Source organism: Triticum urartu, chromosome 1A (genome assembly GCF_056163025.1).
Source record: "Triticum urartu cultivar PI428250 chromosome 1A, HENAU_Tu73, whole genome shotgun sequence".
In the NCBI taxonomy this organism is placed as follows: domain Eukaryota; kingdom Viridiplantae; phylum Streptophyta; class Magnoliopsida; order Poales; family Poaceae; genus Triticum; species Triticum urartu.
In genome coordinates, this window is record NC_141873.1 from 18,637,390 (window position 1) to 18,652,507 (window position 15,118).

General features: G+C 46.3%; 1 protein-coding gene across 3 annotated transcripts; it reads left to right on the plus strand.

Moving 5' to 3' along the window:
* The first annotated feature begins 7,189 nt into the window (after nt 1–7,189).
* Nucleotides 7,190–15,089, plus strand: LOC125543016 (uncharacterized). 3 transcript variants are annotated; one of them, XM_087544459.1, is made up of 17 exons: nt 7,191–7,646; nt 7,746–7,962; nt 8,611–8,888; nt 9,410–9,586; nt 9,731–10,072; nt 10,187–10,477; nt 10,559–10,653; nt 10,772–10,834; nt 10,929–11,017; nt 11,111–11,200; nt 11,323–11,988; nt 12,672–12,746; nt 13,508–13,578; nt 13,666–13,723; nt 13,881–13,898; nt 13,996–14,197; nt 14,309–15,089. In XM_087544459.1, exons 1-17 carry the CDS (start codon nt 7,426–7,428, stop codon nt 14,818–14,820), a joined length of 3,465 nt encoding a protein of 1,154 aa, XP_087400585.1. In that variant the 5' UTR covers nt 7,191–7,425; the 3' UTR covers nt 14,821–15,089. The 3 variants fall into 3 exon arrangements, with proteins under 3 accessions (XP_048562226.1, XP_087400585.1, XP_048562220.1); XM_048706263.2 differs by having other exon boundaries at nt 9,731–10,477; XM_048706269.2 differs by lacking the exon at nt 13,881–13,898 and having other exon boundaries at nt 7,190–7,646; nt 9,731–10,477.
* Nucleotides 15,090–15,118: the final 29 nt, after the last annotated feature.

The window sequence follows — 15,118 nt, forward strand, 5'->3', positions numbered from 1 at the left end:
GCTTAGAGAGTCTTGGAAGGAGCGCGTGGCTGGCCGGGCCCTGTGTGAGGCCCAGGTGGCGTGCTGTGGCCGGGCAGGCCAAAGGTGTTGTGTGGTATGCAGGTTGTGCTGGTGGAATCGCAATTTGGGTCGTATAGCGGAGGCACCTGATGAGATTTGTTTGGACCAAAAGTGGACTGAGTCCACGTATGACACGGCGAGAGGCAAATCAATCGGCGAAAGAAGAATCCAAGGGATATGGATCCATCGGAATAGCACAGGGTTGGCAAAGCAAAGCAAGCCAAATTAGTGTCAAGGGAGCTGCCCATCGCGTGAAGACCAGGAGGTCTTGTTTGGCTGGAGTTGTGCACGGAAGTGCTTGTGTACTTCGGCGTCGCGATGATAGCTCGGATATTTTTCACGGGTCAGCTGTACAAAGAACCATGCATGGTGTCAATGGGTGTCAGGTTTGAGGCGGAGAAGTTCGTGGAACTGAAAACCTTGGGTTATAGCAGACATGAATGAAAGATTGTTGGCGCGACAGGGATGCTTGAAGGCGTTGCAGGAAGTCATGTCAATTGTGATGGAATTATCATGTGATGCATGGGAATTCGCCGAAGACGGTATGGGAGCCTCGAGCGTGTCGTACAGTCGAACGAGTTCGGCTGGGTCGGACTGGACAGTTTGACGGGATCGACGCAAGTCGGTTGATACAGAAGACGGTGATGGGTTCGGCGCTGACGACGTAGGAGCGTGATGCTGATGGTGACCGACTTCTAGGGCGTGGAAACACGTGGCGCAGGCCCGTGGGCTTGTGCGGCTTCGACAAGACTATGGCGCGGGATTAATTCAAGGTGGTGTATACACGGAGCTTGAAGTCGATGAGGCGCAGGGGTGGACTAATCATCTACCATGAAGTCATGTTGAAGGTGGAGCTGGATTGAGGGGCTACGGTGTAAAGATCCAGGGAATCGAAGCCTATTCAGCAAGGAGGAAAAGCGAGTGACATGCAGTTTGGACTGGAGCCCAGTGGTCTGATGGAAGCGTGAAACTCGTCATCAGTCGATGATGATCGGTGGTACTCTGCAGTAGGGCTTGAGTGGTGTGGGTTCGCGACCCTTGAGACTCGACCGGGACAGCGGAGGCTCGACGCGGTAATAGCGGCGAGGCGTGCGGTATGCACGGGTCATGGAGACGGGCCAGGGCTCTGGTGGTCATACATGTGGTGAGGCAACTGCGAATTTGACTCGGGATGACTAAAAGCAAGGGTGAAGTTCCTTCAAGTTTCAGACAGGTGGTCAAGAAAGGAGCGGTGATGTTGAGTTCAGGTAACTTTTATGTGTGACACCCAATATGTGAGTTGTTCATTTTCACGCAGGTCAGTGATCAGTGTGTGATGCGTTGAACGAAGCTCTGGAAGTTGGGAGCATACACTAGAGTAAAGAGGAACTTAATTTTGCTCGAGTGTTGACTGTGGTCAAGAAAAGAAGAAACTACAAGTTGCAGGTGGAGTCATATGGAGTCTTTGGAGTAGCAGCGGTACTCATGGGATAAGTTTAAGTCCAATGTACATGGAAGTTTGACACATTGACGAATTCAAGGTGGTGGAGAATATTCGCCAAGATGGAGTTTGTTAGAGTTGCGTCGAATATTGTGTACAAGGTAGGTTACAGTTGGAGTAGGAGTTGTATTGTGTTTACATAGGGTGTGGAGTCGTGTCCTAATAGGACACTTGTATCCTAGGCCTCTCATATATAGCGGGGGTAGACACACGATGTAACCTATGCCAACATAATAGCACAGGTACGCAAGGGGGAGCCGGCAGCATGTGCCGGCGCTCGGGTGGCCGGTGTGCGGTATTGTGACGGTGTCACAGGGAGGAGCGCCCGTAGTCAAGCCCCGGAGATGTAGCCATGTCGATGAACCTCATTAACAAATCTCGGTGTCATACTCGTGTGATTGCTTGGTCCTCGGATGATCAACGGTATGCCTTGGATTTATTCTAACAGGACGAGACAGATTACGATGTCATGATGCGCCCATTCTATGGCCATTACTTTAATACTTTTAGTTCTCGGGAGTCTCTTTGCAGGATGCTTAGCTAAAGTGTGACATATTAGTCTATAAGCCAGTACCGTGACTAAGCGGTTGTTGCTCATCTAATACGATCGAGCGAGGTCATAATTTACCCAACACGGTCATCTGGGGTGAACAAGAATTGGAAATCGGATGCGGGTGAAATTCCCGCCAATGACTGAGATGTTCAGTCGACAACATGTGAACCTTTGGGTTGTGCTCCAACAAAAGGAAACAATTTTGTTAAATCCTGCTACTAATTGAACTGTCAAAACATCTTAAATTTAGGAACAAAGGGTGTATATGGCTAGGCAATGTTGGCTCCTATGGGTTTACTTAGTTACTTTATGTGAACTCCAAATATATCTTTTTCAGGTTTTCTATACAAAATAGATGTTTTCGGTGTTTCATGTTCACATATTAATGATATCAATAAATGATAATTATCTTTGGGATCCCATTACCTTTCTTTAACATAGTAAAAACGCAGATGCTCACATACACTCAATCCTATTGCACACACGCACACTCTATCCCTATAAGCATCTCCGAGATACTAAGCTGGCATAATATCTTGAGATTGACGAAATTGCCACAGGTGCCTCGTAGTAGTTGATGGGAACATCTCATCTCACTAAACGAAGATTGTCTGAAAGCCTGAAGTAAATTCAGAAAAACGCGAGCACTAGTGCCAAGTCTAAGACTTGATCCCTAGTGGGCTGACTGCACCATAAGGAGCATAACCATCTCAGCTACGCTCAACTTGCATAGATGATAATTATTTGCGAGGCACTAATTAAATAACTATCTCCACATCGACAACCAAGAAATACATTCTCGAGAGGGCACATAGTGTTTGAAACACAATGGAACCAAGTTGACATGTGTTCTATTGTTTCCCCTTTCAGAACCGCTAGAACATCAGCGCCTGAATTTATTGAAAATTCTATCTGTTTTGTTCAATTGTTTTTATTCAATCATTTCTTTATTCGGCTTGTTACAGTTGCATTTGTGTGTGTGCGCGCGCATGCTCACACACTTCAATAGTGTAAAACAAAATTGATCAGAAATTTCCAAAATTTGAGTCACTTGTACCATCGACAATCACTTCTTCTTTACCACTGTGTATTAGACCAGATGCTCAATCCCAGTAATTAAATATGATGATGTATTCTACTTCCTCCATATAACAAAAGTATTTCTAGAATATTATATTTTCATGTGGTTTTATACATATGACACAATACTATCGGTAGTCAATGTTGTATATATCTTAAAGATTAGTGCCAAAACTAGCATTTTTTTGGTAATGAGGAGATAGTAGTTGCTTGCTTGTGTGTCCCATCTTCGTTGCCTATTCATCACCTTTCCATTCCCACTTCAAGTATGGATTTTCATACCACGAACCAAAATTCGAATGGACAATTCAAAGTTTTGTCCCCACCGAGTTTGTTGGCATAGAAGGATGATCAACCTTCACAAAGAGAGTCAATTTAGTTTGTCCAGTGCATTCAAAAGTTCTTGATCTCGAGTTGTTGAAGGTTTAAATGACTTCCAGCGGTGACCTCAAGCAGTCGGTCAGGCCTATACAAACCATCTGAGAATTTTTATAGTTGTTGTCCATGGCTAGGTTTGGCTTGTGTAGAGCGTCCGATCTGGCTATCTATAGGGTCAAGAGAGGCGATCTTATGGTTCTTAGGGCATCTCCAGCCGCGCCCCCAACAGGGCCCCCCAGGCCACTTTTTCGGCGCCGGCGCCGAAAAAACGGCCCAGTCGCGCCCCCAGGACACCGAAAATCGCCGGTTCGGACCTTTTTTCCGCCCGGCGGTCACAGGCCGAACCCGGCGCGCTGGGGAGCAGTTGGGGGCTCCGGCGCTAGGGAAAAGCACGCCTGGCCCACACCGACAGGGGAAAAGTCAAGGTTTTCTTCCCCCGGCTCGCCTCGCACCCCCCGCGCCCTCGGCCACCACTAGCTATATCCCGGCGACGGCCGCCGCCCTACTCCGCTAGATAGCCATTCCCCGCCGGAAAATAGCAGCGCTTCGCCGCGGCAGCCCCTCCCACAGCAGCTGGGCGTTTCCGCCCGCCGTTTCCGGCCGCGGAGGCGCGGTTTAACGGCAGGTACACGCCCACCGAGCGCAAGGTGTTCAGCGTTTTGCCTGCCTCGGCGATGGACTCGGATGAGGAGGAAGAGCTCGCCGCGCTGCTGGAGGAGGAAGCCGCGGTCGATGTCCAGGAAGAAGAGCATCTCATGGTGCTCGCCGCCCTCGCCCAGCTGCTGGCGAGCAATGAAAAGCCGCGGCGAGGTGGCTTGGCGCCGGGGCGGATGAAAGCAAAGAACCGGCATCGTCTCCAAGGCTACTGCATGCTCTACTCCGACTACTTCGCTGATGCTCCACTTCATGGCGAGAGAACATTTCGGCGCCGTTATCGGATGAGCCGAAAGCTCTTCCTCAGGATTGTGAATTCCATCCGGGAGTTCGACAACTACTTCAAGTGCAAGATGGATTGCACTGGCGCTCTTGGATTCACCTCCATCCAGAAGTGCACGACAGCGATGAGGATGCTTGCATATGGAGCTCCCAGTGATTCACTCGACGACTATGGGCGCATGGCCGAGTCCACCAACATAGAGTGTTTCTACAAGTTCTGTCGGGCAATGGTGGCAGTGTTTGGGCCACAATACTAGAAAACACCCAATGCGGAAGACACTGCTCGGATCCTAGCCCGGAATGCAGCAAGAGGATTTCCTGGGATGCTTGGAAGCATCGACTGCATGCATTGGAAATGAAAGAATTGCCCATTTGGTTGGCAGGGGATGTACAAAGGCGCCAAAGGCGGTTGCAGTGTGGTGCTTGAGGCGGTAGCCACACAGGACCTCTGGATTTGGCACTCCTTCTTTGGTATGCCAGGAACTCACAATGACATCAACGTGTTGCAGTGCTCTCCTGTTTTTGCCAAGCTCGTTGAGGGCCATTCTCCTCCGGTGAACTTCGAGATCAATGGGCACCAATACAACAAGGGGTACTATCTAGTTGACGGCATCTATCCGAGATGGTCAACATTTGTGAAGACGATCTCAAACCCTGTGGCAGGAGGCAAGAACGCCTGGTTTGCGAAGCTTCAGGAGGCTTGCAGGAAGGATGTCGAGCGGGCATTTGGTGTGCTCCAATCTCGATTTGCTGTTGTTCGGTACCCCGCTCAGACCTGGTCCAAAGATCAAATGTGGGAGATTATGACTTGCTATGTCATCTTGCACAACATGATCATCGAGAGCGAACAAGAAGACCCAGTGTTTGACACTGAACCATACTACAGGCAGGGTCCTCTAGCCGAAGTTGATCACCAGCTACCGGCAACTTGGACTGCCTATCTTAGTATGCGTCAGGAGATTCGAGACCCACAAGTGCATCATCAACTGCAGAAAGATCTGATTGAGCACCTATGGAGGCTCAAGGGGGACGCCATGTGATGAAATACGAGTTTTTATTTGTTGAACTATATAATTTGTATTGAACTATTTGTTGTTGTACTATTTTGTTGAAGTATTTGACTTTTCTGTGATGAAATATGTGATAAGAAATAATTGTGTTGATAATTGAACGCCGAGACACGGCGAAACCACGCCGAATATGGGCCTATTCTCGCCCATATGGGCCCTTTATTCGCCGAAATTGGGCTGCAAAGTAGGCCAATTTCGGCGCCTGCGGACGAGCTGAGGGCGACGACTGGGCGCAAAACAGCCCCCAGCGCCGATTGTATCGCCGGCTCGCCCCTAGGGGGCGATTTTTATGCGTCCTGGGGGGGCCAACGGCTGGATATGCCCTTACCAATTTGAATGTAATGCTTTTCTTTAAACATCAATGGTGGTAGATTGAACAGGTCCATGTACGAACTTGTACTAGTGTCGATTTGTCTTTTTCATTGCTTTTGCATCTTTCTCCTTTGCTTTCACTACACTTACTCTTCAAACCTCACAAACTGACATAAGCATCAAGTAGTAACCATCCTTATTAGAACAACAAACATTAATTTTTCTATGATTTAGCTGTTCTTTTCCATACGTATAGTCGTGGTCCTACCTACGGATCTAGATTCCTCCAGCTGCCACATCTCCTCCGCTGGTAGTTCATCGACGTTCTCCTCCTTCATGGGCTCCGCGGGTGGGGGAGTGCAGGGAGGCCCCAATCTATCGGTGGGAGTTTTAGCTCGTTCTCTTCTTGGGGCTTTTCATAGGTCTTTGGTGTTTGTCGCTTTGGTCCTTCTAGCAGTGGTGGCAACACCACTTCATAATGGTTCATTTGACTTCTTCTATGTCTCAGGCAATGCGTGAGATGTTGGAACGCGCAACAAATCCTGATAGGTAGGTAGGTCTTTATTGTCTGTCGCTTCAGCTCTTCCGGCAGCGGTGGTGGTGGTGCGCAATAAGTCCTTCTCTGGCTTCTTCGGCTTTGGCGGTGCGTGCGCCTTCAGATCTAGTGGAAGGATCGGGCGAAAAGGTTTGCCTTTCCTCTGCAGGCAATGCAAGGAGAGTCGGTTGTGTCTTTCGTCGGGCTGGTGGTGCTTTGGCTGTAGCGGTGACTATTTATTACACCCTCAACTCGAGCGGACGTCTAGGTGTAATCAGCTCAGCACCATCTTCTTCTTTGGGCCATGAACCCTTCGGGGTCAATGTCTCTAACACTTCACGACAAAGATCGATGGCTTCCCAGCCGCCTGTGTGGATGCAACTTTATTGTTCTAGCAATGGCATGAAACTCCAACAACATCAATTTCGGCGCGTCATCGATTGTGCAAGATGGCAGAATCCCTGAGGAGTGCATTGTATTTTCAGAAGTGCATTGTATTTTCCTTTTTTCCTTTTGGGGATTTCATGTAACGCCAATGTTTGATTAATACAGAGCCACAACTCATTCACACAAAAGAATGAAATGCAAAGTTTCTATTTTTTTGGACGAATGAAATTTTTCCATGGGATTCGACGAGTGTTCATCTAAACTCGGCACCTTTTTGGAGGGACCTTTGGTGCTCTAAATTACCACAAGTGGAAAAAAAACTAGAGTGGCACGTGCTCTATTGCCGTTGACCCATCCTAGGGAAAGAGGTTGACTCCAATCCCACCCTCCCCTCCATCCATCCCTATCCATCATCAAATCCATCCCTTTCAGCAAAGCCTGCGCCTTTCTCCCCATCGCCGCCGGCCCTTCCCCTCTCCCCCGCCGCGGCCGGCCCTCCACCGCGCGCCGGCACAATTCCGCCGCCCCCCTAGCCCCCGTCGCCGCGCGCGTCCGCCTCGGCAGCATTCGCCGTGGCCCAGCCTATCCATCCGCCCAGCCCTAGCCCGCCGGCCCGTCCCGTCTCGCGCCCCCCATGGCCGGCGCGCCCCGCGAGGGCGGCGAGGAGGCGGGGGCTCCCCCTCTCCCTCCGACCACTGGTCTCGCGAAGTACATCTCGCTGGGCACGGTCCCCCCGGCGGGGGAGCCCAGGCACGCGCGCCACGCCGAGCTGCGGCGGGCGCTCCAGGCGGGCGACCCGCCCGAGGAGCTCCGGCGGGTCCGCGACAGCGTCGCCGAGTCCTCCGGCAAGGCCAGGTACGTGCCCCAATCCTAACCCACCGCGGACGCCTGTACCGGTGCTTGTCCCCTGCGCCTGCGCCGTTGCTAGTTGGTTGATCGGTCTGCCTCTGCCAGGGACAAGGTGCGATCGCTGGAGGACGCGATCCAGAAGATCGAAAAGTACAAGAACGTCGTCACGCGCAGGCGGCAGAGGAGCGATGCCGGCGCCGCCAAGACGGGGGCACCACCTGCGGCCCCCGCTGCCGCGTCGAGGGCCGGTGCTCAGGGCTACAACAACAGCTCCCTGGGGGCAATCAGCAAGCGCATGCGGTCCTCGATGACAGAAGGACGGGTTCGTGCCGCATTTTATTAATCTGTCAAGTGACATTGTTCCATTATCGATGCTTTCAAATATTCAGTTGTCAGTTCACCAGGTTTTAGTCTTATTGCTTTCAGGCTTATAATTTGTAGCTTAAGCAAATGTTATAATTTGGGCTAAACTGCCAATGCCATCTACCTGCCCTTGTTTTAATCTTATAATTTGTATAAGATTTCATACAATTTTCTGGCCTTCTTTAAAGCAGAACAAGGGTGGGAAGATGGTGATTTAGGTTTAATGCCCATAGAAAGAACCGATGTTCCTGCTCTGTTCTCTGACCATTCAGTCTTTGTTGCTAGTGTGGTCATTTCATAATCCAAATGCAGTCTTCAGTTTTGAACCTATCCTAAAACTTGCGAATTTCTATGGATTGGCCTCTGTGATTTGTACTTCCCTGTTGTAACTCGTTCCTCGGGGATTTGAAAATAAAATAAAAACTGTAACTCTGGGTGAGCTTGTTTGAGTGACCTATCTCAGTTTAAAAGGTGTTTTTATCTCTGCTATTCTCTCCACAGTTTCTGTAACAGTCACACTCATTATGTTTTCATACTCCTTAAAAAATTCCTGTGCTACCATTTTCTGCGATTTCAACTTATTTCAATGTATTTCTGCATATTTCAGTTGGAAGGACGTGGTAGTGTTCCGACAAGGCAAGGTCCTCTAGCTAATAGTGCTAAAACGTCACCACTGGAGAAGGAAAAAACTTGTGCAAGAACATCTGTTACAGTATCGGAGTTGTCTGAGGACAAATCACAGTGCTCACCCAAAGTAAAACGCAAGCGCTCTCTGGGAACAATGCTCAGTAGAAGCAATGATGCTGATCGAGATGTTAAACCTGTGGGTCAAAACAGGCCAGCTAACGAAGCACGTCCGCGGTCTAGTGATGGTCTTGCATTCAGGTAAATTTGTTTGGCGTGCTTACCTGTTGCTTCAAGTTTTCGTTTTTTTGGCCGAAAACTCAGGTTAATTGATTTTTAGTCCCAATTGAGTACTATGCTGAACTAAAGTTTGTAATGTGAAAACAACTCAAGCATAGTACTATGGTAAATGTGACATCTAGGTTTTTAAGCATCATACAGACAAAGTTCATAATTGAAATAGAGCGCGAGGCCTGACATGCAGTGCATTGAAAAAAGTCAAGCATCACGAGAAAGATGAATGCCATTACTATGTATGCCGATCAGGCGTAACCACAGGATTGATACTTGGGGTTTCTTCAACTCTTTCTTGGCTGAGCTGTTGTTTATTTATTTGATCTACATAGGTTTTCGTTAGGTTGCAATCATATTTGTGCTGCTTATCTACTCAACTTAAATCCTCTACCAGCACTATTTGGCTATATGTGGATACGTGTTCTGCTAATTATGTCATCATTTCATCACCAGGTTAGAACTCACCGTTTTTCATTCTTTTGTTGCAGACATGGAGCTTCTGTCGGAGCAGTAGCAGGTAGCAAGATGGATAGCAGTTTTCAGCAGAATAACATTGGGTTGCGTATTCTATCCAAGATTGATGTGGATTATGCCAGTCTACCAAATGAAAGAAGAATCCGGCATGCTGGACCTGGAAAGGAGCGTGCTATGATAAAAGGAAACAAGTAAGCATAGTCCTTTACTTTATTCTCATGCATAAGTACCTCTCATCTTGACAAATCGCACTTTGTTTGCATATACTTGAATAAGTACTGCAACATTATCATTCTTAATTCTTGTGATGATCTGCTGCATTTCTGTATATGCAGGGTACATACTTCTGATACAAACTTAAGTCCCTCGCCCAAGACTAAAGCATGCAGGTCACCAAGAACAAGTTCACTTGTCATGCCCCCCTTCCAACGTTCAGCTGGAGTAAGCGATGAGTGCGAAGAAGCACCTTGCTCAAATAAAGCCTCACCTTTGAGAAGCATGACAAACCGCAAACGTTCAGGTGGTTCGACACCTTCAAATGCGTCCACACCTCCGATTGCTTGGGTTGGTCAGCGCCCACAGAAAATTTCACGGACAAGGAGAGCGAATGTAGTGTCTCCAGTCTCAAATTTAGATGAAGCCTTATCTGATGGATCTCCACTTGATACTGCTGCTAGGTCAGCATCTATTGAGTCATGCAGTATTTTGCTTCCAAAAACCGTTACTGGCAGTAATTCACAAACAGTAGCCAAGATTGATAACATCTCATCTCCTGTTGGGTTGTTTGAAAGTGGGCGGCTCGCTGCTACCGAAAGCATGGCCAAGGAGAAAGTTAAGAATAGTGGTGAGCTGGAGAATGAGGAGGCAACTGCGGTCCACAATGCAACAGGATCAATTGTTCCATCAAATAAGGCACCTTCAAAAGAAAAACCTGAACATGGAGGTGTTCTTCGGCACGGGAGGAGCGGAAGAGGTTCTATGGACTTAAAAGGGTGCTCTTCAATATCAGAAGAAAATTTGGATGCTACAGGAACAAGAAAACCACTAAAATGTGGAAGAGCTGGAGAAGAAAACAATGGAAGGTACCTAATGCTTCTTCAGTAACAATGTGAATTTTAGTTTCTTTATATGAAACTGATTTGGGCCTCTAAACGCTGGTGCAGTAAAGTGGGGCACTCCATGATGACTAAACCTTCTGACTGCAAAACTTCACCCAGTCATGAACAGACTCTGAATTGCAAGCCTACAGTTATACCAGGTTTGTAGAAAGACATTTCACCTTTATGCTTCAACTATCATGGTTCAATTTTGGATACTTTCCATCTCCTCTGCCCTAATTTAGTCTATCGATTTTAATAACTAACTGATCATTGCAGCTGAACCAGACGGTGACCTAGAGGAGCTTTTAGCTGCTGCAAATGCTGCTCGCAGTGCTATCAGTGCGTTTATTCTCTTGTCTGATTTTGCCGGTTGAGCTATGTCACATCTCTTTGGGCTGATGCGCTATAACTTCCTTTTTTCTTTTTTCTGCAGTTGGTGCATATTCTGGACCTTTTTGGAAGGAGATGGAGCCAATGCTAACTTTCATAAGCTCTGAAAATTTAGCTTTCTTAGAGCACCAGGTTGGTGCCCATTATAATTTAAATATGTCATGCTCGACCATACTTGCTTCCTTGTTGGGTTTGGATAAATTCTCACTTGAAGTTCATTGTCAGATTGACCTTGTGGAAGAGCTTGAGATGAACATGTCCTATGGTGGACATAATGTCATAGCATCCACCGACTGCATCAAACCACAAACAATGGTATGTTACACTTCTTGCGTGAGTCATCCCATCTAATAAAACTTTGCCCTCTCATGAAGTTCATCTCACTTTTAGAGCTCGTATCTTGCTTCAGTGCTTGACGTGTTCCATAACATCTACAGGAGGATATTTCTTCTCAGGTGCTGGCTGCATCTAATTCATCTCTCTCATCCGAGCTAAGCAAAACCAGTGGAGTTAGAACAAAAGGACCTGTCAGAAGTTGTATCCCTGGCGAGGAAAACCTCATCAATGGGCCACAAAATGTAGAACCCAACGAATGGTTTCATGAGATGGCCCCGATGGCACACAGACTCCTTTCAGCTTTAATCATGGAAGATAATTTTTCTGGCTCCAGTGATGTGCAAAGAGACATCTTTGTCGATATTTCAGATAGCCATATTCCCTGCACTGCCCACAGATACCTAACTAATGAAGTTCAAGTCAGTGACATAACATATAATTCTGGGTTGAGTGTGGATTTTACACATTCAAGCAATTCTTCAGTGGTAAATCAGAGCCTGTGCGATGGATACACAGCTTCGAGCAATTTCATGAGCTCCAGTAGTCAAACTTCGATCCATTGCGAGAGTTTGTCAGATGGATTCAATGGTGCTGTACACCCAGAATATGGCCATTTGCATGACTTAATACCACAGATTTCACAGCAGTGTGGAAATTCAAGGAAAAATATCTCTATACCTCCACATGAATATCAGTACATGCAGATGTCTATGGATGATAAGATTCTGATTGAGCTGGAAAGTATTGGCATTTGTCTGGAGACAGTGGTATGATTCCATAAAGCCTAAATCTCTTAACATCTTGAGCATTTGAAAACTTAAATACCCCTGTATGTAGTTCTTTATAAGTTTATATGCCTAGGAATCAGGTAACATGAAACATCACAAATTGGCAAAATGTGAGCAGTCTCATTTGTTTGTTGGGATGTTAGTTGACAGGGACTTATCTTCCTTGGATGTCATCTGTGGCACACAAGGTTTCTATACCTTTTGTAAACGTAAAACTATTAATGTTGGGCATTTGAACCTTGTACATGGAAGGGTTAAAAATTGAGGAGCTGTGTTGTATGGTTTGATGCTCGTCATAGTTTAAGATAATTTATTAAGTAGCCACAAACGCAGATGATTTCGAAGAGTAGTTGAGATCCTTGCAGGAAATGCCTTAATATCGGTATCCTAGTATGCAATTGCTACTATATATTATCGGCTGTTTTACTCTGGTAGCTAACATGGTTAGGAGCATAATATGCCTAGGCATACACTTAGTTAGCAGTTTTTTACTTTTGATATTTGATGTCATTTTCGGCATATTTCAATTTTTGTGTAGTCCTGTCATCCTGTGTAATGGCTGGTTAATTTTATGCAATAACCCGATCAAAATTTACTTGGGTGAACTTTTCCTTTTTATATTTGATTTTTGTTTCTTGCCTTATCTTTGCATTATGATTCAGCCAAATCTAGATGATGAAGGGGATGAGGACATCAATAAAATGATTTCAGAGCTGAGGAGAAGGCTACATGATCAGGTTGCCTTTGCAACCACTCCTTTTAACATGCTTTGAATGCGCTTTAAGTAAAATGTCATCATTTTCATTAAACATGGATGCTTACCCTATTACTTTTTTCTCCCAATGTGTTACTGTGATTGCGTCAGATTAGTGTAAGGTGTTACAATTTTGTTTGTTTTTAGAGCTTGTGCTTTGGTGTACTGGTTATTCGAAAAGGAAAAAAAATGACAACTTGAATTTGAGCATATAAGGCCTTGTTCACCTTGTATCAACATATGGAAGTATAGGGGTAATGTAACTTATGTGTTTAATGACGTCTATTAACATCATCAGATATGATTAACAAATAACAACTAGTTATTTTCCATGGAAGAACTGCATCTTGGTACCCTTCATGATGGTTCGGAGCCATAATATCACGTATAGATCTTAATCTTGCCATCCTAAATTGTGATTATTCCAATTTGAACGGCGGGGGTCCAAATCTAGTCAGCACAAAATGAAGTTGGTATGTCCCATATCACTAGAAAATAGCATATAAGTCCAATATGGAATACCTCAAGGGGTCTATATAATAGTTTCAGTGGCTTTAAGTGGTTGATCTACACCATAAGATAAAGATTCAACCTGATTAGATTGATAATTCATTTTATCCTATTTTAAGACTTCTCATTTGATGCATTTCCTTTGATGCCTTTTCTTATCTCTGAATCATATGTAGTTTTCTTCTCATTAGGGGTTTTTAACAGTTTACATAATGTATCATTTTTATTTTGCAGTTGAAGGAAAAGAAATATGGATTGCATAAGTTAGACAAAGCAATTCAAGATACAAAAAGTATCGAGGAGAGGTATAAATGGATTTTGTTTGTGGATTATATCTTAAATGGCACTGTATAGGATTTCTTCAGTGGCTAACTTAAAAAATCCCCTGACAGGAGCTTAGAGCAACATGCATTGAACAAACTGGTTGAAAGCGCGTACAGTAAACTTCAGGTACTTAAGGCATCTCTCTACATGGTCGCATTTCTGATATCGGTGTTAATACCTTATATCAGGAGAATGATCATCCTGCTCTTATAAACTATAGTTTTCCTTATAGAGGAATGCTGAGTAATCCTGGATACTGATTGTATGTCTTGATGATATGTAGGGTGTGGAGGCTGCGGAGGTTGTTCATTCTTCTTTTGTCAGCGCTTTAACAGTACCGTTTATAGAGGAATGCTGAGTAATCCTGGATACTGATTGTATGTCTTTATGATACGTAGGGTACGCGAGCCGGTTCTCGTCAAAACAAGGCTGTTGTCAGTAGGGCTGAAAAAGAACTAGCATTTTCCTCAGCCTTTGCCAGGCGCACCCTTGCCCGATGCGAGAGGTTCGAGGGAATGAAGAAGAGCTGCTTCAGAAAGCCTTCTCTTTGGAGCGTGCTATCTGCACCCTTCCCAATCAGCGACGCAAAGTCTACAGAAGGTAATACACGCGCCCCCACTGTTGATAAGAGAGAAAATCATATCGTTGTTTGTTACTGGAACTGGTGCTTCGGAAGCTAACATAGACTTGTGCTTGCCCATTAATTTCCAGGTGTTACAACAAGATCAAAAAAGGGCAAGAGGGAAAGGGACCGCAGCAGAGAAGCATCGGCGAAGGGCTCCGGTGGAAGATCAGGGCGCCGCTCCTCAGGCAGCGGGAGGAGCGGTGACCGCAGAAACAAGACAAAGTCAAAGCAGAAGCTGGTGCAGCTATCAGCCTCCGGCGACGTCCTAGGCAGAGCCGCTGAGCCATCTCCAGCACCGGCAGTGCAGGAGCACCCGGAACCGTCGGCGGGCCCTTCAGGCACAGCAAGAATCTCCCGGCAACAAAGGGCTGCTCCTGGCAACGCCACCCAGCGATCCACCCATCCCGTGATGCCAGCAAGCCTGCCTGGACTGGACGACGACATGTTGGACGTCCCGGTGGGGCTCGACGTGCAGGAAGGCGGCGATTTCAGCTCGTGGTTCCCCGACGGGCTCGACGAGTCGTTGCCGCAGGACTGTGACTTCTCAGGCGTTCTTGAGGTGCCTGATGACGACCTGACGCAGCTTGGGTTCATGTGAAAGAAAAGGGGAATAACCTGATTGTTTTATTTAAACTGTGCATATGTAGTTGCTAGTTGTGACCTATTGTTGCACATTGGTTCCTGTAGCTAGCAAGAATAAGATGGTGAGGGTGCCAATGGCATCTTAGCTTGCAATTTTGTTTCCTGCGATTGATTCCGCCTCCGTTTATCGGGGTGCTGTTTGTTATATATATGAAACATTTTTTTTTCTTCTGGGACGCAAAATTGTTCCCGAGAAAAAGGAAAATAAAGCTGAGGTTTATGGCACATCTTCATTTCTGCTGGTGTGGATTTTC